The following is a 22676-nucleotide window of genomic DNA, read 5'->3' on the forward strand; positions in this document are numbered from 1 at the left end:
AGTCCCAGTGGAGAAATAAATGCAGTTTTATGTTGATCGTTGGGGTGCATGGCCACTTGGTGGTAGCCACTGGCCAGATCCAAGGTAGAAAAAAATCTTGCTCCCCCCAACGCATCAAGACATTCATCAATCCGAGGCAAGGGGAATGCATCCCTTCTTGTGATATTGTTCAATTTCCGGTAATCACAACACAGTCTTATCTCCCCTGACTTCTTTTTTACCACTACAATCGGTGCCGCATACGGGCTTGTACTAGTTGTAATAATTCCCTTTTCTAGTAGATCATTCAGGTGTGCCTTCACCGCCGAGTAGTGACTCGGTGGTAATCTTCGATAAGGTTGCGCCACCGGCTTGTCTTGTAGTAAGGGTATCTGGTGTTTGATTACTTCCGTGTACCCCAAATCACCCTCATACGAGGCAAATACATCCCTGTATTTATTCAGTAATTCATTTAATTTTGGGTCTTCAGTTTCCGGGAATATATATGATCGGCCACCCCTTTTCTTCACCTCGGCCGTCACATTGACCGACCTAATTGTTACTTCATTACTACTGGTATTGATCAGTTCGATGCACTGTGCCGACCTTTGTACCTCGACGTTCTGTGGTACTCCTACCAGAGTGTTAGGCGGTATAAAAATTTCTTCATCCAAAACATTTGCCACTAATCCTTGAACTAGTCCATTTTCCGCTGATGTGTATGTCCGCAGTAACACGACGCCTGCCCTCAGTGCGGCGCCACATGGTTCTATCATCACATCACCATTCACGCTTCTATCACCAATTTGTAATGTGATTGCCTTGACCGTGTTTGCCGGGACTGCTGTCCTTCCTCTGGTCTTGGCAAACCTGGCCAACTTGGATCCCCGACCTGGTGTGGTCGATCCGACAATATTTGTAAGAAATTCTGGCAACTGGCCAAGAATATTCATGCCCAACAGGCAAGGTATATTTGACACATTTGTCTCTAGGTTGTGTTTCGTAACGAACACCCCAACCTGCTTCAACCTATGTCCTGCCACCACGACATCCGCCAGAAAATAACCACAGTATGGAATGGTTAGTCCATTAGCTGCCGTTAGGCGCATGCCTGTGTCAGACCTCAACCTATGGTCTTTTCCTTTCATCCATTTGGTGTAAAAATTTTCCGTAATTGTCGTCACCTGGGAGCCTGTATCCACAATTGCCTTCACCGCGATATCCCCAATCGTAATCACCATTTCGGGACAGACTCCCATCATTTTGCTTCTTGGGCCATAACCTCGCCCCTCTGTAGCCTGGCCCTGCCTTACAGAGGACGACCGTTTCCCTGGCAGTACCGTGCCATATGTCCGGGTTGTGAACAAGACAAACAAATTGGTCGACCGTCTGCCGTCCATTGGAGTGATGGCTTGGCAGGACGCGGCCGTCCAACCCGTCCCTGTTTTGTACCGTTCTTTTCCTGATTCTCAGCTGTTGACCTGCTTTCCAACCACTTCAAGCGTTGGTCAACCTTCTCTAGGTGGGCCAACAGTTGAGCCATCATGGTCTCCATCGTGTCGGCCCCTGTGGGTGGGGATTGTCTCTGTTCAGGCACAGAGACTTTGTCCACCGAACAGTTCGATTGGTCCTCATCCTCGGACCTGCGGATCGCTGAGTTCCTGACCTGAAGGAAGGTCAACTGCTGGTCTCTGTGGACCTCCTCTTTCAACTCTCTCCTTAAGATCGGGGTTGCTAGCCCCTCGATGAAATGGTCCCTCAGTAGGCGTACATCAATGTCCGGTGATTTGCCCTTTACCAAATCAAAGGCCCTGTTCATCCTGTGTGAGTACTCCATCACACTCTCCGCCATTCTCTGCTTTAAGCCCACGAATCCCGATAGCAGTTGCACTCCCGACCGTCTCTCCCCAAAGGTCTCCATAATCAGATCTAGCACCTTATCTGGATCTGATTGGACGGTCCTATCGTGGCACTTAACCTCTGCCCTAACCGTTTCACCTATGCTGCCCATCAGCAGTCTTAATCTTTCCTCTGGTGACATATGTCTCGAGGCCCAGGCCGCTTTGACCTCTTCACTGAACCTGTTGGTTAAAGTTGGATCTCCGTCCCCGTAAAATTTGTTAATATGGGACTCTCTGGGTAGGACCCCTATATGGGTCTGCTTCTCGTCCAGAGTAGACATTTTCTTCCTTAAGTACTAAAAAAAAGAGTTCTTTCTTACCGTGTGTGTATGAAAAATTTTTCCTCGTTCCTCAATTTTCACAGTTCCTGAATGTCCGAATTCACACACACACTAAACACAGTTATGCACAAGGTTGACTATAGGTGCCTCAAACGGCAAGTCTAGTTGAATTCATCCTGATCGCAGCGCCAATTGTGACGAGCGAACATTTATCCTGCCGACAACGCCAATTGTAACGAGCCAACAGTTACCATGCTCGCAACGCCACATGTAATGAGACCTAATTGCCTGTAGTGCCACGTGTTAACGAGTTTAACCACTCATTCTAGACAACATTGACCACAGTATAGATACTCAAGATGCAGGTTCGCTATTGATCCTTTATTACATGAATCAAGAAATGCTTCATAATAACACAATAAATCAACAGGAATGCTTCTCAATAATAGTCTGAATCAACTGACCCCTAACAGTCCTTCACTAGGCTTTATATAACTGAATCCACATGTCTATAATCCTTCTTAACACAATACGGCTAATCCGTTCTATAACCGACTTGACATAGTCACACAGACTGACTGATCTAAGCGAGCGATGAAAGAGGTAAGAGCCTCGAAACGGGAAGAGAGAGAGAACGAGTTCTGCCGTCCCCTCCTATTTATGCCTTGAAATCGTAGTCGTACTTGTCTCCATTTCCGTAATCGATACTTGTAATCGATGTATCCGAATACTAATGTCGCAGTTTCTGACGTACCGTCCGATTCACTAAAACATCTGCGTCCCATCCATCAAAGTCGACAGCTCGTCTGAAACTTCTCGTACCGTTTCCCAAAATAGCACGCGTTGGCTTTGAGATCGTCATCAGACCGATCCAATAAGCCACCTGTTATGGTTGCGTCAGATTTCATACTGCGTCGCGGCTTCTCGTTCGTTATCATTTGTAACTGGTAGTTAGGCCTACCCCAGTTACATATATATATATATATATATATATATATATATATATATATATATATATATATATATATATATATGTTGGGGGGCCTAAAAATTTTTTTGCGGGCTGGCCCTTTTTTCAAGTTCCGCCACTGATAATATTTCACACATTTGTAGTCACACACACAATTTACAGACACAATGTTACACACACTTGCAGTCACACGCATACGACACACACACGATATCCCACACATTTGCAGTCACGCACACACGATTCACAAACACAATATCCCATATATTTGCAGTAACACACACACACACACTCGTCACACACACAATATTTAACACATTTGCAGTCACACACACGATTCACAGACACAATGTTACACACAAATTTGCGCGTTCACACACACACTAAGACTACATTCATACACCTACTCACACACTATAAGTACTTTACGTTGTACTTAACATAACATTTTAGACACAGGTACATCATCATTATCATCATTACATCACCCCCCCTATCAGATACGACGATGTTAAGTCGATCTTTTACGGTGATTAGTACAGGTTCTCTAACAAGCCCAGCTATCTCATCTTGCTAATCGCCCTAATTAACTCATTAATTAACTTAATGGTGTTTAGTTTTAACACACTCAATAATCCCCACGCGTTACATAAAGAAGAAGGCGTTATCCTCTTTAGACAAACCGATACATTTGGCTTTACTTTCTCTAACATGAGTTAAGTACCCATCAGAGCTGGACTCAGGGAAGTTCTATAGACTTGGACCGGAATTCGAACTCGAGACTTTCGTGTTCGCAGCATAGCGCTCTACCTCTTATGCCACTCGTCATATATTATATAATACATCTTCATTACATAATACTAAACCTGTCAATGTAAGGAGCCATTAACAGCTATACAAGAAATATGTCGATCTACTCAACAAATATTTAACTTTAAAAAAAAACTCATCTGTCATCCATCAAACGTTACGTCATGATAGACGCGGCATGTCATTGAGTCACAGATATCTCCGCCAGGTAAAACTACCTGAGCCTGTTTGTACCTGGAGCTACAGGCATGTTACAGGTGTAGGTATTCGCTATCTTTTATCGGACAAGGCGTCGAGTTCTTTCTAATGCAGCGAGGAGAGATTTAGCGATTATCTGTTCAAAGTTTACTAGCTGATGACGTCACGAAGACAGGGTGACATTATACATTTCTCGGTTAAATTTGGGAAGAATTTTTTTTTTAAATCTTATCTTTCAAACGTAAATTTTTAAGCAAGATGGTATGGGGTCGTCCATAAATGACGTTACATTCGTGGGGTGGAGGGGGGGGGGGGCGTAATTCTGTGACGGTGTGTGATGAGGGGGAGGGGGGGGGGGGGGGTAGATGGTGCGACGTCACACTTTTGCATTATCATAAAGCAATGTTTTAAAATGAATTTTAGATATGTTTTCGCGTTTTAGAAACGGTTTTAATAAATTGTAATAGGAATTGATTGAAACGAACGAACACTCCCTCCGTGTCGCGATAAAGTCAGAAGCTTCTATTTAGCGTAGCTCCAACCAAAGTAGAAAATTATTCAAGAAACATTGATGTCGCGTTTTTCAATGTGTTTTCAAAGTAAGCATGAAAAATAAACATAAATACACAAACCTATACCATAAAAAGACAAAAACATATCTTAAATTGTTTATTTAATCTACGCTTTTAGACAAAGTAAAATGTACAACTTATGAGAAGATTTTGAAACAGACGATTGCTGAATAGAATTCAAATCTTTTATATTGGAGTAGTCTCCCCTAGATTATATTTGTAGGGTCATTCGCGTTTTTAACATTCAATCGTTTTTTAACGACGATTCGTATTTTTAACGTTCATTCGTTTTTAACATACATTCTTATTTTTAACAGAAGTTCTTATTTTTAATGGCATACTTAAAAAGATGTAGCGTTTCATTGTTTAGCATGTTTCATTTTTTTTTGTCTGGGTGAATAATGGGTCGGATTTTAATGCCTGTTTTAGTGTCACATGATTTCAGTGTTCTCATAAAGTGACATGTCGGCAATGGTTGATAGGGGAGAACCGGTTTGGCAGGGTGTCTGTGTGTGTGTTCTTCCTACACATACGTATGCACATACCCTTTTACATACGCACATACATACCTAGACAAATAGGTCTACTTACTTATTTACAAATGCATTTCAGCAGTTACACACATATTTATACTGACATACATATAAACACATGTAGATACACACATATTAAAACCCACACATATACTGCAAAATGACACCTATGCAAACAAATCACTTTTATCATTACGCTGGTAGAATACGATAATCTTCTTCTTCTTCTTCTTCGTTCTTAATTATTAGTGTTGAAGGGGATCGAGATTTATCTGCCAGTGGGTTTGAACTCGAGACTTTGTTCGAATTTATCAACCATGAGCTTTTTGCCGACTCGACCACGCCTCCAACACAATTAAGCGTTACGTGTCAACTGGTTATGCGCCATTAGGCCATTGACTCCGATTTCAGCCTGCTTTTCTTTTTGGATTTGCTTCCATAGCCTTTGTCCAACCAAGAACAAACTACAAGGCAGCAGTTGTTTAATTTTGGAGTTGTCTCTCCTAGAAGAGTGGCTGTCCCCAGCTAACGAGCCTCATCTGCCCGAGGGTTCGAACTCGAGACTTTTCGGTTTAGCAACCATGAGCTTTACCGACTCGACCACGCCGACCCCCTAATGCGATAATAATACATCTATTCATAGGCTTATTTGTATATATATATATATATATATATATATATATATATATATATATATATATATATATATATATATATATATACTTCTTCATAGAGCTACACGCAAACAGTTTTTCATAATTAAGGTCGAAAAAACAAACAATCAATAATCCCAGACACATTTATAAGGAAGCAAATACAATTCTATGCATGCATATACATTTACTTACATACATAGAAACAGTACAACCCCTCGATCATTACAAACACATCAGTCTCGGTTTAATATGTATATTAGAATACAAATAACTTATAACACGTGTTTTAATAATTAGTTTCATATCCTATTTTTAATATATTATATTAGTACTCTACTAGTTCTACATTGCAATGCTAAAGACCCCTATTATATATATTTATAACCAATAATTGTTTCAAATAAACTTAAGTGTATGTCGTGACGTATCCATAATTTATTCATTTGGAAAGGGGCAGATGTGTTTCTATCCCTCCGCTCCCCCCCCCCCCCCCCCTCACTCCTACGCCACTGACTCTATGAATACAAAGTTAAAAGCGTATGGAGATAAAGGGCGGAAAGCGATTAATCCTTCGTTCGCCACAGCAGATCGCTATCAAGATGGCGCGATCCACAACAATAGTGGCGGTTTTTGCGTCACGCTTTTTGCGCTAACATTGCCAACTCAGCTTTAAAGCGAATCCGGTTTAAAAAATGTATTTGTAAAACATTAGATATGGAATCACGTCAGGCTGTAGTTTAGGAATTCTAAAAGAGTAATGGATTGTGGTAAATGCTCCTCTTATCAATAAGGTTGTTGTATTTATTTATTTTTGTGTGTGTGGAAAATTTGGCAATGAAAAACAAATAATCTGTTCGCATTTTTTGGTGTTTTATACCTGACACAAACGTTTACATTAATTATTTAATCAAATCAACCCTAATTAACAAATAAATTATATTATGAACTGCATGGTCGGACAATAAAGCGAACGCTAGTTAGCTCAAAAGGTACAGAGTTTGGATCCGGGGAAGATGAAGCTCGTTAGCTAGGGGCAGCAACCCATCTTGGAGAACTCCAAAATCGAACAGTTGCTGCCTTGTAGTTTGTTCGTGAATGGACAAAGGCTATGGAAGCAAGTTCAGAAAGAAAAGTAGGCTGAGTCAACTGGCCATATGGCGCTTAAAGTTATTGACATGTAATACCTAATTGTGTTGAAGGAAGCCCTTGCAAAATTACAATAAAAAAAGAAAATCTAATTTACACTATATTTTTCACATAGCAGATACATTTTGAGATGCATGTCCAGGGTCTGTTTAAAGTATAATTCATTCCATAACATTATTACGGTTTAGTTCATGTCATAAATTTTGTTCCGTAATTGTTTCCTGATTTATATCACTGTTAGGTTGAGTTTTTTTATCGGTTAACCCTTTTTAATAAACCTAGTCATAAAGGGAGAGAACCGAACTTAAAGGTCACCACACTGGCGGCCTCAAAGAATAGTATCCATCAGGGGCGGTAATTTAAGTATGTGAACACGGCAAACAGAGTTATCCCGGATTAATTTCAACCCGTCCTCGCCAGATTGGGGTTAGTGATTGCATTCGTCACGCAATTATTGCCGGAATATTCCGGTCTTTGATTATATCGGGGTACCGTACATCAAAAGATTAGGTGCGTTATTATAGAGACCAAGACTTAAATGAAATGTGGGTTATATTTTTAGAGTTAGGTTTTATGCGTGAGTTAAAAGTAGGGTTAGTAACTATCTTTGTTTTGAGTTTCTTATATTTGCAGATAGATTAATGATTATCGATTGGTTCAAGTTGTAAAAACAAATAAATTGTAAAGACAGATTAAGATTTGGATTACAATAAATGAAACAGGTTTAGGATCATTGCAAAGATGATGACTAACGTAAGCGTTTTTGTTAGGCTAGGTTTGGGCAAGTAGGTTTGGGCTTAGGATAAGTGTCATTTTCAAGGATGGTGATTCCAAATCCCGTTACCGAATTGTTGAAGTTACTATTGGAATTGTGTTTAGGTGCTTATTATGTTCTAAAAATCCGGACGGTTAGGCATTTTTTTCTAGAACACTCTTAACACAAATTGAAATAATAGAATACAATCACTGGTGTGGGTGGGTAGATGATTGTTAGGGTTTCCCTAGGACCTCAAAAATAAAAAATAAAATAAAATGTGCTGTAAAAAATTTACAGTTTCAATGTTGTAATGGAGAATATATATATATATATATATATATATATATATATATATATATATATATATATATATATTTATTTATTTATTTATAGCAATATTCGTCCAACGCCACTGAATATATATAGGATACAAATGAGATTATGTTAGTTTGGTGTTTCAGGAATGTGCTACACTATTTGACATCTCTTAATAACAAATTTGCAGCAACGTGTTTGGAATACCAATTTCTCATGAGCCAGGATATGCAACTAACGCGACGGTCTCGCCCTATGCTAGAGTTCGCAGATACTTGTGAAATGTAACTAGTGTTAAATAGATAGCTCATGTTATCTGACTGCATTTATATAAGTCAGATGACAATTGTTAGATTATATCACGTGGCAAATGTCCAGACGTATATATTCTTCAGCTGTTTTTTTTTTTTTTTTAATTTTTTTTTTTAGAATAGACTTTAAAAATTTTGTTTAGTCTGTGATGCTTTTAATTGAAATTTTTGTTTCGTTGTTTGATCCGTTTAAAGTTGTATATATGCTCGTCCTTTTAATGATTCCTTTATATTTCACGTACATTAAAATAAAGCATAGACGTGTAGCTTTTTGTTACTGTTCAATTATTTTTTTCAGTTAGTTAAGCTATCTCCTGGCGGTCTATGGTTTATCTGTTGCTGTGAACTCGGCATATGGAGGGTTAAGGTGGTCTAAATAAGCCTAGCCGCCTCTACTTTCCCTAACATATTAGTAGAGGATACTAAGCAAATACTTTTTTAAAATAATATTTTTTTTTTGTTTGGGATATCTTTTCTTCAAAGTAATTTCTTTTTAATGATACAATCTAATGTTTTTATTTTTTCGTGTTATTCCTAATTAGATTTTATTATTGACAAAATAAATGATTTACTAATTTCAAAATCTCCGCAGAATTATAACCGAAATAAAAAAAAAACGTCTATTTCTATATAACCGCTTGAAAGTACGCCTTACATCGCAATTCCGTCAAAATTCATTAACCAAGATCAGAAACCTATTAAACTTAAATTCCCGAAATGCTTTTCTCAATACAAAAAGAAGTATTTAATTTAAAAATTTACGATTATAACATTATATAAGAATTTCAACCGCCCAGAATACTTCGCACAAATATTCCCATTTCTAAAAATATTTACTTTCTCCACGCATGCGCGGTGCATATTTCCGCCCACTTAAACCAAACAAGACCCCAGACAAAATTTCGAGTATCTCACAGCCTACGTAAATATCTCAAGCACAGGTAAAGATGTTTGTTTTATAAGGTAACTGATTTACACCCAATGGGCGATCGTTACCAGGCGGTATATGGCTGTCTGCTCCGATTGTGGGGAAAAAAATACAAAATCAACAGAGGTTTATTTAGAGAGAGAGAGAGAGAAAGAGAGAGAGAGAGAGAGAGAAAGAGAGAGAGAGAGAGGGAGAGGAAAAAATAGAAAATCAACAGAGGTTTATTTAGAGAGAGAGAGAGAGAGAGAAAGAGAGAGAGAGAGAGAGGGAGAGGAGGGGGGGGGCATATGGTTAGTGAGGTGAAACATTTCAACATACGCTTACATCTCTACATCTGATACATTGCTTACAAAATAACTTTTATATATATATATATATATACATACATATATATATATACATACATATATATATATATATATATATATATATATATATATATATATATATATATATATATATATATATATATATATGTAGGCTATATATATGCTATAACCTTTATATATATATATATATATACATACATATATATATATATATATATATATATATATATATATATATATATATATATATATATATATATATATGTAGGCTATATATATGCTATGTATATGTACATATATTGTATATATATATATATATATATATATATATATATATATATATATATATATATATATATATATATATATATATATATATATATATATATATATATATATATATATGTAAGATTAAGGTAAGATATACATATAACATACTAGTCATGTTTGTTTTATAAAAATAAGCAAATACTCAATAAATTAAAATGAGTTTATTTTTGCATATGTGTTTCAATTGACAACTTATAATGATCTGAGCCTTGTTTTTTTTATGTTGCCTGTTCACAAGCACCTCTAAATTCTACTTAATCTACCATATGGTAAATTAAGTAGAATTTATCTACCATATGGTAAATAGTCTGACTTCACGTTAATCCATTTCGTAACCTTTGTTCAGTATTTTTTTTTCTTTTAAAAATAGAGTTCTGGGCCTTTCGACTCAAAAGGTCTATTTGTACAGGCAATATCTTTTTATTTGATATCCATTATGTCATTCGGTGTCAAGGCCGAAGGGTTGTGGGTTATGAAAGGTAACCCAGGGTCGTGGGGCATATGAGAGAATCGGCACAATGAAGCGTGTCAACAAGCTTTATACTGGTTCAGTTTGTTGGTGGTGGGGGGAGGGGGTGGTCGTAATGGTGTTTAAACACTGGTCTGTTTAAACACGTGTTTTTATTACAAAACTGAATGAACACAACACAAGGTAGACACAAAGTGTTAAAGTCGTTGGGTCTACAGAAGTTTGACACCGTCGTTTGGGTTGTGGTAGGGGGGTGGGGGGGGGGGTCTGTTTAGTGATGATGGTAGGTGACTTTTACCGGATGTTAGGGGTGGTTGGTTTAAAGGTGGAGAGACAGTGTGGAGAGATAAAGTAGAGAGCTAGGCTGGAGAGAAAGAGTGAGGGGGTAATTTATAGGGTGGAGAGGAAGGGTGAGGGGGTAGTTAACTTGTGGTTCATAAAGCTTAACCGAAATAGTGACACACACTCTAACACACTCACTATCACACATACAGACACGCACACTCTCACACACATTATCACACATACTCACATACATATCAATCTAGTTTACTCGTATTAGCACATTTTCTACTTCCTTTACCAATGCACTCGTTGAATATGCAAATGGTTAGTACAGCAACACCACTTGATACAAACACTCATTCATTCAAATACACCGTTTTTTATGTACTATATACATTTATCAACCACATACACAAGGTCAATCTAATACACCGCATTTGCGAAAACCTACAAACACAATACACCACAAGTGTGAACACCCTACAAATACAATACACCACATATGTGAACACCCTACAAATACAATACACCACATATGTGAACACCCTACAAATACAATACACCACATTAGAGAACACTACAAATCCAATACACCACATTAGAGAACACTACAAATACAATACACCACATTAGAGAACACTACAAATACAATATACCACATTAGACAACACTACAAATACAATATACCACATTTGTAAACGCCCTACACATACAATACATCACACCAGCACCACAACACAATCTACCACACACATGTAGTGACAACCACTGGCTTACCTTTCACGTCTTCCGTCATCTGAAAACAGATAAAAAAAATTAATTAATTTTTGTACCAAGACATTGGGTATTAAAAATAAATCCACAAAGGATTAAGTTGAGCTACATATCTAAATTAGATCTACAACTATCTAGGAGGTGAAGGTCAACGAGATTAGTTCAGAATTATTTTTTAAAAAATATGTTTATTTTATTTATTTTAAATAAGGTTTTACGGGTCAGTTGTAGGTTAGATTAGAATAGGATAGAATAATCTAGAATTAGGGGAGAGTGAGTGTGTGAGTTGAGTTCACCCTAGAATATTGTTAATCCCGGTGTGTTTGTGTATTGTTATTCCAAGGTCGAATGCGGTATAAAAGCTGGAGTGAATGATTGTCAGGGGTTAGTGAATAGCGGTTAGGACGAGGGCTGCTCTGTTATGTGTAAAGAATTGAGACGGAATAAAAGTATTGAAGTAAAACACGAATCGTCTCTTGAGTTGAAACTAGCCCGAACGTAACATAAGGTATTATACATTCACGAGCCGACCTGCGGCATATCATACGCCGCTATTTAGTTGTTGTTTTTTTTACTTTTCAGTTATTCATAATTTGTGAATTCGACACTACCAACGCTGCCACTGAAAATTTTTCTTTAAAACACTATAAGTAGCTCGTTAAGGACGATACCCCTCCCCGTCCTTCCCCCCCCCCCCCCTCCGTTAAAGTAAACTCCACTTAGTTAAAATCGTTTCAAACTAAATTATCTGCCCCTAATAGTCGTCACTAAACCCGGCTCTGTTTGTAAACATTTAGAGTGAACCACAGCTCACCAGACCATGTAGGGGTGGAGGTGGTAGGGAGCGCGCTTACAGCTTGTTTTCTAGCGTCTCCCAGAAGAGAATTATATATATAGATTGTAGTATAACTGGAATAAAAAAACTCCTGTTTTTATCACAACTATACAGAATAAAAAGTTATACATATATATATATATATATATATATATATATATATATATATATATATATATATATATATATATATATATATATATATATATATATATATATATATATATATACATACATATATATATATATACATATATACATATATATATATATACATATATATATATATATATATATATATACATATATATATATATATATATATATATATATATATATATATATATATATATATATATATATATATATATATATATATATACATATACATATATATATATATATATATATATATATATATACATATACATATATATATATATATATATATATATATATATATATATATATATATATATATATATATATATATATATATATATATATATATATATATATATATATATGATAGGGTGTGGAAGCTTAGTCTAACAAATGAATAGAAAAATCAACAAGTTATTATGGATTGAAGTCTAAAGCCAAAACGTGTTGGCCCTCAGTTGGATAGTTAAGAGTTGGCCATGTTTTGACTTGATGGCCTTTAAGTTGGTTGTATTAAGTTGGCCAAGTTTCGTTAGGACCAAACGTGTTAGCCTTTACTTGGGTGGTGTAAAATGTGTCAGGTTTCGACACGCTGAAAATGTGACACGACTAATATAGCATACCATGAAACGTCGCTCAACCCTACGCGTGGCCGCTTAATGCAAAAGTACAAACACAAACACATCATTTTAGCAATCTCACCGAATTTTTATCTGGCATCAACCATAACAAATGTCCAAAAAATAAATAGTCTAAATATCATTGACATTGACCCCTTTTTTTATTTTACAAAAAAAAAAAAAAAAAAAAAAAAAAAAAAAAAAAAAAAAAACCATTTGTTGTTATAAAACTTGGTCATGTTATGAGTTGCCAGATTGGCATTTAGAAACCAAATGTTTTGACAGGACGGAACTACAAACAGTTTCAATTTAGGCAACGAGCGTCTAACGCCCTAAATCGGGATATGACCCCTGCGCGCTTCTTTTCAAAACATTTCAAACGTTTGGTTCACTTCTGCCAAATTCCTTCCAGTAAGTGCCGTGCAAAAAATAATGCCCTACAAAATAAATTAACCGGAATTTTTTTTACGGCGAAAAATTTGGCTTTAAAACGTGACCAGGTGTTGTTTTGAAAATAGAAAAATTAATTTGGATAATTTAGTAGTAGTATATAGGGTAACGGCAGAGGCGTAGCGACCCTTCCCGGCGCCCGAGGACAAACTTTCAATTTGCACCCCCCTCAAGCTTTCAATTCATTTTTCCAACCCATTTTGGCGCCCCCTAATGTCGGCGCCCGGGGACATATGCCCCCCCGCCCTCGCTACGCCTCTGGGTAACGGATAGCGGGTTGGAATGTAATTATCCAATACGCCCTTTCAAATATAGCAACTATGCAGTTCGAAAAATAACATTGAAACCACATAACGCTAACTACAATGGTAAATGCAGTTTTAAGCAATTCAACTATTAGAGAGAAGAGGAATAGAACAATGAAAATAAATAATTTAGCAATACAGAAATAATGATCAGGTAGTGCTGAATACCACAATGTTATGATAATATATCATGATAATATAAATAACAACAAAAGGATACTATAGGTAAAGTATAGAGCTATTTTAATGAAACAAAAAGAAACGAAGATTTTGTTTTTAATAATAGAATTATTACTCTTGATATATTGATTGAAAGCGTAGGTACCAGGTGCAAAAGTTAATTTTCATGTTTATTTTAGTTTGATTTTTACTTGTGTATTTGAAATTACGTTGAATTTTAAAACGTCAGTTTCAGCCAACTTATATGTAATATTTGAGAAAATTGCTCAACCTATCTATTTACTCGTATATTTTTTTAGAAGCACGTGTGATTAAAATAAATAAACCGGGAGTGATCTCCCCTAAACTTTCTCGAATATTTTTATATAAAATAACAGGGGATGGGAACTCGGGCTATAGACATGACTTTTAATCCATTTTAAATACTTAAAGTTTTAAAAATAGAATAAAATCTCGTAGACAAATTAATTGCACACCAAGTGAACGCGAAATAAAAAAGCGCATAATAGTGCGCAATATTATTAGTACTTTTAAAATTTACATTAGTTTTTTGAGAAATCGGAAGTAGCGTAAATTACTACTTCCGGTCAACGGAAATTACTCAAAATTTAACAGAAGGTAGAGAATTAGATCTTTTACTTACATGTGAAATTTCATTTATCTATCTGAAATAGTACTCAAGTTATAGGCTTTTGAAAAATTCAAAGTAGAAAAAGTACCACTTTCGGTTATCGGAAATCGCTCAAAAGTTGATACGAATCTACGATTTTGATAAAATACTTATATATGAAATTTCATCAACCTAGCAGTAACGGTTCTCAAGTTATCGTGTTTACACACGGACACACAGACACACACACACAGACATACGGACAAGATTGCAAAATTATGTTTTTCCGTATCAGTGAGGTGTAAAACGTCGAGATTTGTAAAAATCTCGATTTTTTTTTTGCACGATTACAATACTTTCTGTATACTACGTATATTCGAGAAAGTAAAAAAGAATGAACCAAAAAATTAACGAAAAAAAAAATTGAAACACTGATTTTTAACTCAGATTCATAACCAGCAAAGTGATTCGTGTGATAAATATTACTGCAAAAGTAGCAGTTGAAAATTTTGCTTACATATATGGTAGAAAATAAATTAGTATCGGAACATAGACATATTATGTAACACAAGATTAAGCATTGTACCCAGACCTAAAACGTTATACTTGAAAATCATTTCTTTTATATTCATCCTCATATTATATGGTATTTTTAGGCAACAAACCACAACACTATGTAATACTTCAAATACTTTGATTTTCTAAATGTAAGTTATGAGAATCGTATAGTATTTAATGCAATCACTTGTTAAATCTTGATTTTAAACTTTGTTTGAAAAAAAAAATTATTTTGTGATAAGGAAAATTATTCCGCCATGCATCTAAACTTTCAAGGAAACAACATATCAGTAGGCTCTCTTTCTCAACCAAGGAGAAACAAGAAAGCGAAAGACCCGGAGACAGGGTCTTATGGACAAACTTAAGACAGTGGGGATGTCTTAGGAGACGATAAACTACACATCCTGGGACGGGACGAAATGGAAGACAATGGTTGAGACCCTATGTTACACACAATGTAAAGCCGACTAAGTCAAATTTCATTCCAATTTTCCAACATGGTAAAAATGTTTGCAGTATTAAAGAAACCATCGGCTATGTTTTATAACAACGCTTTAGACTACCACAATACAACTTATAACATAACAATAGACTGCCCGTTGTGTATTAAATGATACGTGCACAGGTTCTATATTGGGACGGAGTGGCCTAGCGTTAGAGAGCTGGACCACAAGCTTGTAAGTCTTGAGTTCGAATCCAGGTTTAAGTCAGTAGACTGTCCCTAAGTCCACCCCGTTCTGATGGGTAACTAACTCATGTTAGGGATAGTAAAGGCGGCTGGACATAGTGCTGACCACACTATCCCTTCATATGCCGAGGTCACCGAAACAAGTGAACTCTACTTCACTTGCCCCGTAGACCGTCAGGTTTGAAAGGGAACTTTACAAGCTCTATACACAATAACAAAAATCGGGAGGGATGTGCGTAGTTAAATCAACAAAACACATAAACAACAACGTTAGACAAACTAAATTAAAACAACTAACATGCTGATTGACGAAGCAAACATTTCGACACGCGCATGTTAAATTACTGAAGACATCACGGCGAATTTGGTAGTCAAAGCACGCATGTGCTGGTCTATTAACATAACATGCACAACAGCTGATGGAGGCATGGTTTAGGTATGATAGGATGATGAGATAAGTGGATTTATGAATGTTGTCATTTCAATTATTTAAGACGGTAGAGAAAGTGGTTAGTAAGGGAATGGATTTAGGTTGAAAAAGGCAGTTAGTTAATTGAAGCAATGTTGAAGAAATGTAGGGTATGGCGTAGTTTTGTGTTGGTTTACAAATGCGGCTGTTGTCTTGATTCGTTCGACTTTTTTTCGTGAGTGGGTGGGTGGAAATATTTTGAAGTCGGGAGGTTCGAAGTAATTTGTTGTTAACGGTGAAAGTTCTGGATGGTAATGGGGTCGGGGATATTTTATGGTGATGGGATCGTTGGTATTTTATGACTTGGGTTCGGTGATAATTTATGTGAATGGGGTCAGTATAATTATCTGGGTATGGGATCAGTCCATTTTTCTGGTCGGGGAATTTTTACTAATGTTGGAGTCGGGGATATTTTCTAGTCTCTGGGTCCGTGATGTGTGTGGTAAAAGCATAGGTACTTTTTTCTGGTGATGAGGTCGGTACTAATAATTTTCTGGTGATGAGGTCGGTACTAATAATTTTCTGGTGATGAGGTCGGTACTAATAATTTTCTGGTGATGAGGTCGGTACTAATAATTTTCTGGTGATGAGGTCGGTACTAATAATTTTCTGGTGATGGGGTCGGTACTAATAATTTTCTGGTGATGGGGTCGGTACTAATAATTTTCTGGTGATGAGGTCGGTACTTATAATTTTCTGGTGATGGGGTCGGTACTAATAACTTTCTGGTGATGGGGTCGGTATTAATAATGTTCTGGTGATAGGGTCGGCACTATTTTCTGGTGATGAGGTCGGTACTAATAATTTTCTGGTGATGGGGTCGGTACTAATAATTTTCTGGTGATGGGGTCGGTACTAATAATTTTCTGGTGATGAGGTCGGTACTTATAATTTTCTGGTGATGGGGTCGGTACTAATAATTTTCTGGTGATGGGGTCGGTATTAATAATTTTCTGGTGATAGGGTCGGCACTATTTTCTGGTGATGAGGTCGATACTAATAATTTTCTGGTGATGGGGTCGGTACTAATAATTTTCTGGTGATGGGGTCGGCACTATTTTCTGGTGATGAGGTCGGTACTAATAATTTTCTGGTGATGGGGTCGGTACTATTTTCTGGTGATGAGGTAGGTACATTTTTATAGTGATGGGATCGGCCATATTTTTTGGTAATGGGGTCGGTACTATTTTCTGGTGATGGGGTCGGTACTATTTTCTGGTGATGGGGTCGGTACTTTTTTCTGGTGATGGGGTCGGAACTATTTTCTGGTGATGGGGTCGGTACAATTTTATGGTGATGGAATCGGTACTATTTTCTGGTGATGGGGTCGGTACTATTTTCTGGTGATGGGGTCAGTACTATTTTCTGGTGATGGGGTCGGTACTATTTTATGGTGATGGGATCGGCCATATTTTTTGGTAATGGGGTCGGTACTATTTTCTGGTGATGGGGTCGGTACTATTTTCTGGTGATGGGGTCGGCCATATTTTCTGGTGATGGGGTCGGTACTATTTTCTGGTGATGGGGTCGGTACTATTTTCTGGTGATCAGGTCGGTACTATTTTCTGGTGATAGGGTCAGTACTATTTTATGGTGATGGGGTCGGTACTATTTTATGGTGATGGAATCGGTACTATTTTCTGGTGATGGGGTCGGTACTATTTTCTAGTGATGGGGTCAGTACTATTTTCTGGTGATGGGGTCGGTACTATTTTATGGTGATGGGATAGGCCATATTTTTTGGTAATGGGGTCGGTACTATTTTCTGGTGATGGGGTCGGTACTATTTTCTGGTGATGGGGTCGGCCATATTTTCTGGTGATGGGGTCGGTACTATTTTATGGTGATGGGGTCAGTACTATTTTCTGGAGATGGGGTCGGTACCATTTTCTGGTGATAAGGTTGGCTAAATCTCTGTTAAGTGAACATCAGTAAGTTCCACTCTAATTACAACAATGATAGTTCGTTGTAATTACTGTCAAAATTGATATTTCTTGTATAATCTTTAAAACATTGAAGTCTAAACCTTGAACCCATCACAAAATGTAGAACCATAATCATGGCCTGCACTTGGCGTAAACAAAATAATGTCATTATTATAAAACCGGGCACAATAACAATAGTACGCATTAAATCGGTCAACTACCCACATTCCTAATGCATTTTTTTCTTATTAAATCGGTCAAATACACACTTTCATAAAGTACTTATTTACTTATTAAATCGTCAACTGCCCACATTTCTCAAGTACTTATTTTCCTATTAAATTAATCACCTACAAACTTTTCATAAAGTACTTTTTCACTTATTAAATAGATCAAATTTCTTACTTATTTAGTTTTTGAATCGGTCAACTGCCCACACTTCTTAAGTACTTATTTTCCCTTTTTTCCCGTCATCTACGCATTTTCCTAAAGTAATTGTTTTTTATCATCAACTACCCACATTCGTAAACTACTTATTTACGTATTATTATATCAGTCAAATAACCACATTTCTAAAGTACTTATTTTACAAATTACATCGGTCATATAACCACATTCCTCAATTATTTCTTTTCTTTTTAAATCGGCAAACTGCCCACTTTCTTAAAGTATTTTTTTTTCATTAAATCAGCCGTATAACTACATTCCTAAAGTGCTTATTTTTTTTTCATTAAATCGGTCAAATAACCACATTCCTAAATTATTTATTTTCTTTTTAAATCGGTCAACTGCCCACTTTCTTAAAGTACATATTTTTCTCCCTAAATCGGTCATATAATCACATTCCTAAAGTACTTATTTTCCCCCAAAATTAACGTAGTAAACACCACAATTCTAGAACGATGTCACTTTTTTGACAAGGCAGCACACCGAAGCTCCAGACGTTTGTCGCTAAGACTTTTTGGACCAGGCAAAACACGACAACTTAAGCACCGGGTCGGACCACCTACTGTTGTGAAGTCATACCTCGGTACACACCGTATAACCATGGGCGGTAATAGCTGCATGTCGAGATAGTTCAGCGTGTAGGCGTTGCTGTGTGTGTAGAGATAGACAGGTGTGTAGCTCATATTGATGTGTGTGTGGGGAGGGGGGAGGGGCGGCAGATGCGCATATGTCATGGATATGTATGTCACGCATTTTAAAATCGAGTTCATGTTTGGTAGCAGTAGAGTTTCATTCAGGCATCTCTCCATGGGGAGGGGGAAGAGGTGGGCGAGGAGTAGGAGACTATGTCCATCGCTTCTCGGACGAAATAGAAAAACAAGTTAATAAAAAGTCTAGTGACAATTTAAGCGCAATTTCCTTAATTAATTTTTTGTGACCGAACGAAAGGATATTTTTGAAAACTTTCTTCGGCAATATTGTTCTAAATTATTACAGGAATCGATGGGTAAATGTTTCAAGTCGCTAAGTGTTCTGGTTGCCGAGATATAAGCCACAAACTGCATTTTTTCGAGTTTTTTTGGCTTTTGCGGAAAATCCAGGAAGGAATTCCGGGAAATTTTTGGCCCACAATCATCCTCGGAACTTGCTTAACATAATTGCTTTTGGAACTAGTCCTCGATATTGCTTCGTTGAGGAGGAGATACGACTTAAAGCTGCGGACACACATCGGACACACATCCATCCAGAACGAGTTAATAATCGCAATTTTCCGTATGGAAATTGCGCTAAAAAGTATAATGTATGAATATATATATATATATATATATATATATATATATATATATATATATATATATATATATATATATATATATATATATATATATATATATATATATATATATATATATATATATATATTTAAACATAGTATGTTGATATCACATTTTCCATTTCATCTGTCTACCCAATTCTCACTCATCCCCACCCCACTCCCCCGACCCACACTGCTATCACTTTAACGACGTAATATATAATCTTACTGACAGTCGTTAGTAGTGTAGATGAAGTAGAGTTAACCACTTTTTTAATTCTATGTTATTAAAGCATTCATCGTAAACTATGATTTTTAAAAAAAGAACGTATTTGTACCACTGCTAACCCGAAAGTCTCGAGCTCGTATCCTGTGATTATTTTTAGGGTATTATGTGTTCATAGGACAAAACCGCATTTAAATTTCGTGTGACTCTGACCAGGTACCTATTTTAGCTGGTTAGACTCAGGTATTTAAAAACAGACCCGATCCTTGTCTTCCCAATAGATACGGTATCTCTTGACCTTGCTAAACATACAGCAGGTGAAGTAGAGTTGGTCTATTTTCAAAGCATCCGGCGTTCTTTTATTATTGTTTTTTTTTTCTCCAATAACTGTCGCGTACTTGAAAAGAACCGAGCATGCTCTCCGTCGATCCACAAGCAATCCTCAATCGAAGAGGTATTTGTCACCAGAAACTATTTGCCATTCTTTGTATGACTAGGATTCGCCTAAAAAAAAATGTCTAATAGTATTAATAACAAACTCTGTCCGTTTGACAGTTTGATAAATCGTTGTTGTTTTTTTATCTAGACATTTGTGAACACCATGTCAGTTGTCAAAGCACACCTATAATTTATTACAACATACTCAGGAAAATTTGTTTCTTTAAATATATATATTTTTTAAATACTCCTTATGTTTCTACTTGACAGAAAAAAACTACTAATAGTCATGGTAACTAACTCTTTTCCGTTTTACAGTTTGATACATTTTTACTTTCTCGTATGTATGAAGTATAGAGAAAGTCTTGTAATGTCTGTGTGTGTGTGTGTGTGTGTGTATGTATGTCTGTGTGTCTGTATGTCTGTAAACACGATAACTTGAGTACCGTTACAGCTAGGTTGATGAAATTTCATATATAAGTATTATATCAAAATCGTATATCCGTATCAACTTTTGAGCGATTTCCGATAACCGGAAGTGGACATTTTTCAAAAGCCTATAATATGAGTACTATTTCAGATAGATAAATGAAATTTCACATGTAAGTAAAAGATGTAATCCTTTACCTTCTATTAAATTTTGAGTAATTTTCGTTGACCGGAAGTAGTAATTTACGCTATTTCTGATTTCTCAAAAAACGCATGTAAATTTATAAAGTACTAATAATATTCCGCACTATTATGCATATTTTGTTTTGGCGTTCGCTTGGTGCGCAATTCTTTTTTCTACGAGATTCTATTTTATTTTTAAAAGTTTAAGTAATTAAAAATCATGTCTAGATCTATATTCCGAGTTGCCATCCCACGTAGTGTTATCTATATATAATTCTCTTCTGGGAGCCGTTAGAAAACAAGCTGCAAGCGCCTCCTTGCAGTCCCCTCTCTTTCTCTCTATCACTATCACTACCACCCCCACCCCACCCCCACATTGTCTGGTGAGTTGTAATCACGCTAAATGTTTACAAAGCTAAATGTTTACAAATCGGGTTTCTATTAGGGGCAGATAATTTAGTTCGATTTTAAACTTACCGGAGGTAACTAAGAAATAACTAAGAGGAGGCTGCTTTCACGGGGGGGGGGGGGGTGTAGGGTCGGGGTTAGGGGAAGGGGGGGGGGTTAGTGTTTTAAAGCAAATATTTCCAGTGGCAGCATTGGTACTGTCGAAGTCAAAAATTATGAATTACTGAAAATTAGAAATTAAAACAACTAAATAGCGGCGTATGATACGCTGCGGATCGGCTCGTATAAGAATATTCGAGAAAGTTTAGGGGAGATCACTCCCGGTTTATTTTATTTAAGTGTCGGTTCTAAATATCTGTCAACACCAAGACTGTTGTCAAGGCAGACCCTTTAATTACAAAACACATTCATCAATATTTGTTGCTTTAAACTTTTTTTGTCATTGAAATACCCTCTTTGTCTCTACTTGACAGAAATATTTCTCAACGCCCCCTTAATTAAAGACCAACACAAGGAGAAAACAAATACAGGCCGAAAATATTCTCTGTAGCTGAGATAACTCTGTTTTAGAATTTTGAAATCGGCGTTACCTCCCTTGTTTAGTGACGTCAGACGTATTGGGTTAAGGTTTAATCACCTGTGCGGGAATTCAACAAGGAAATGGAATCTCTTGTTTACCTGCTTAATGACAACAGGTGGGTGACGTGGTGTGGGTGGGGTGGGGGGGGGGTGGGGGGATAAACTTAAATTGAGGATGGGAGTGGATTAACAAATAAGAAGTTAGAGGAAGGGTGGATTATCCAAAAAAGGATATTATTTAGCGATGAGGGATTAGTCAATAGGAGTTAAGAGTTAAGAGGAAGGGTGGATTAACCAAAGGAAAT

At 36.6% G+C, this 22676-nt stretch overlaps 1 protein-coding gene across 1 annotated transcript in view; it reads right to left on the reverse strand.

Moving 5' to 3' along the window:
- LOC131944818 (collagen alpha-1(XII) chain-like) overlaps window positions 1-16381 on the reverse strand; it is a 46303-nt gene extending 29922 nt beyond the window's left edge. Inside the window, exons 1-2 of the mRNA XM_059305634.1 lie at window positions 16298-16381; window positions 11548-11566 (exon numbers count right to left, since the gene is read on the reverse strand). Of these exons, the coding sequence (XP_059161617.1) occupies window positions 11548-11566; window positions 16298-16381 (103 nt within the window). The remainder of the gene's footprint in view (window positions 1-11547; window positions 11567-16297) is intronic.
- Window positions 16382-22676: the final 6295 nt, after the last annotated feature.

The sequence above is a fragment of the Physella acuta genome, unplaced genomic scaffold, assembly GCF_028476545.2.
Source record: "Physella acuta isolate Inbredline_101_S28 unplaced genomic scaffold, ASM2847654v3 ptg000510l, whole genome shotgun sequence".
In the NCBI taxonomy this organism is placed as follows: domain Eukaryota; kingdom Metazoa; phylum Mollusca; class Gastropoda; family Physidae; genus Physella; species Physella acuta.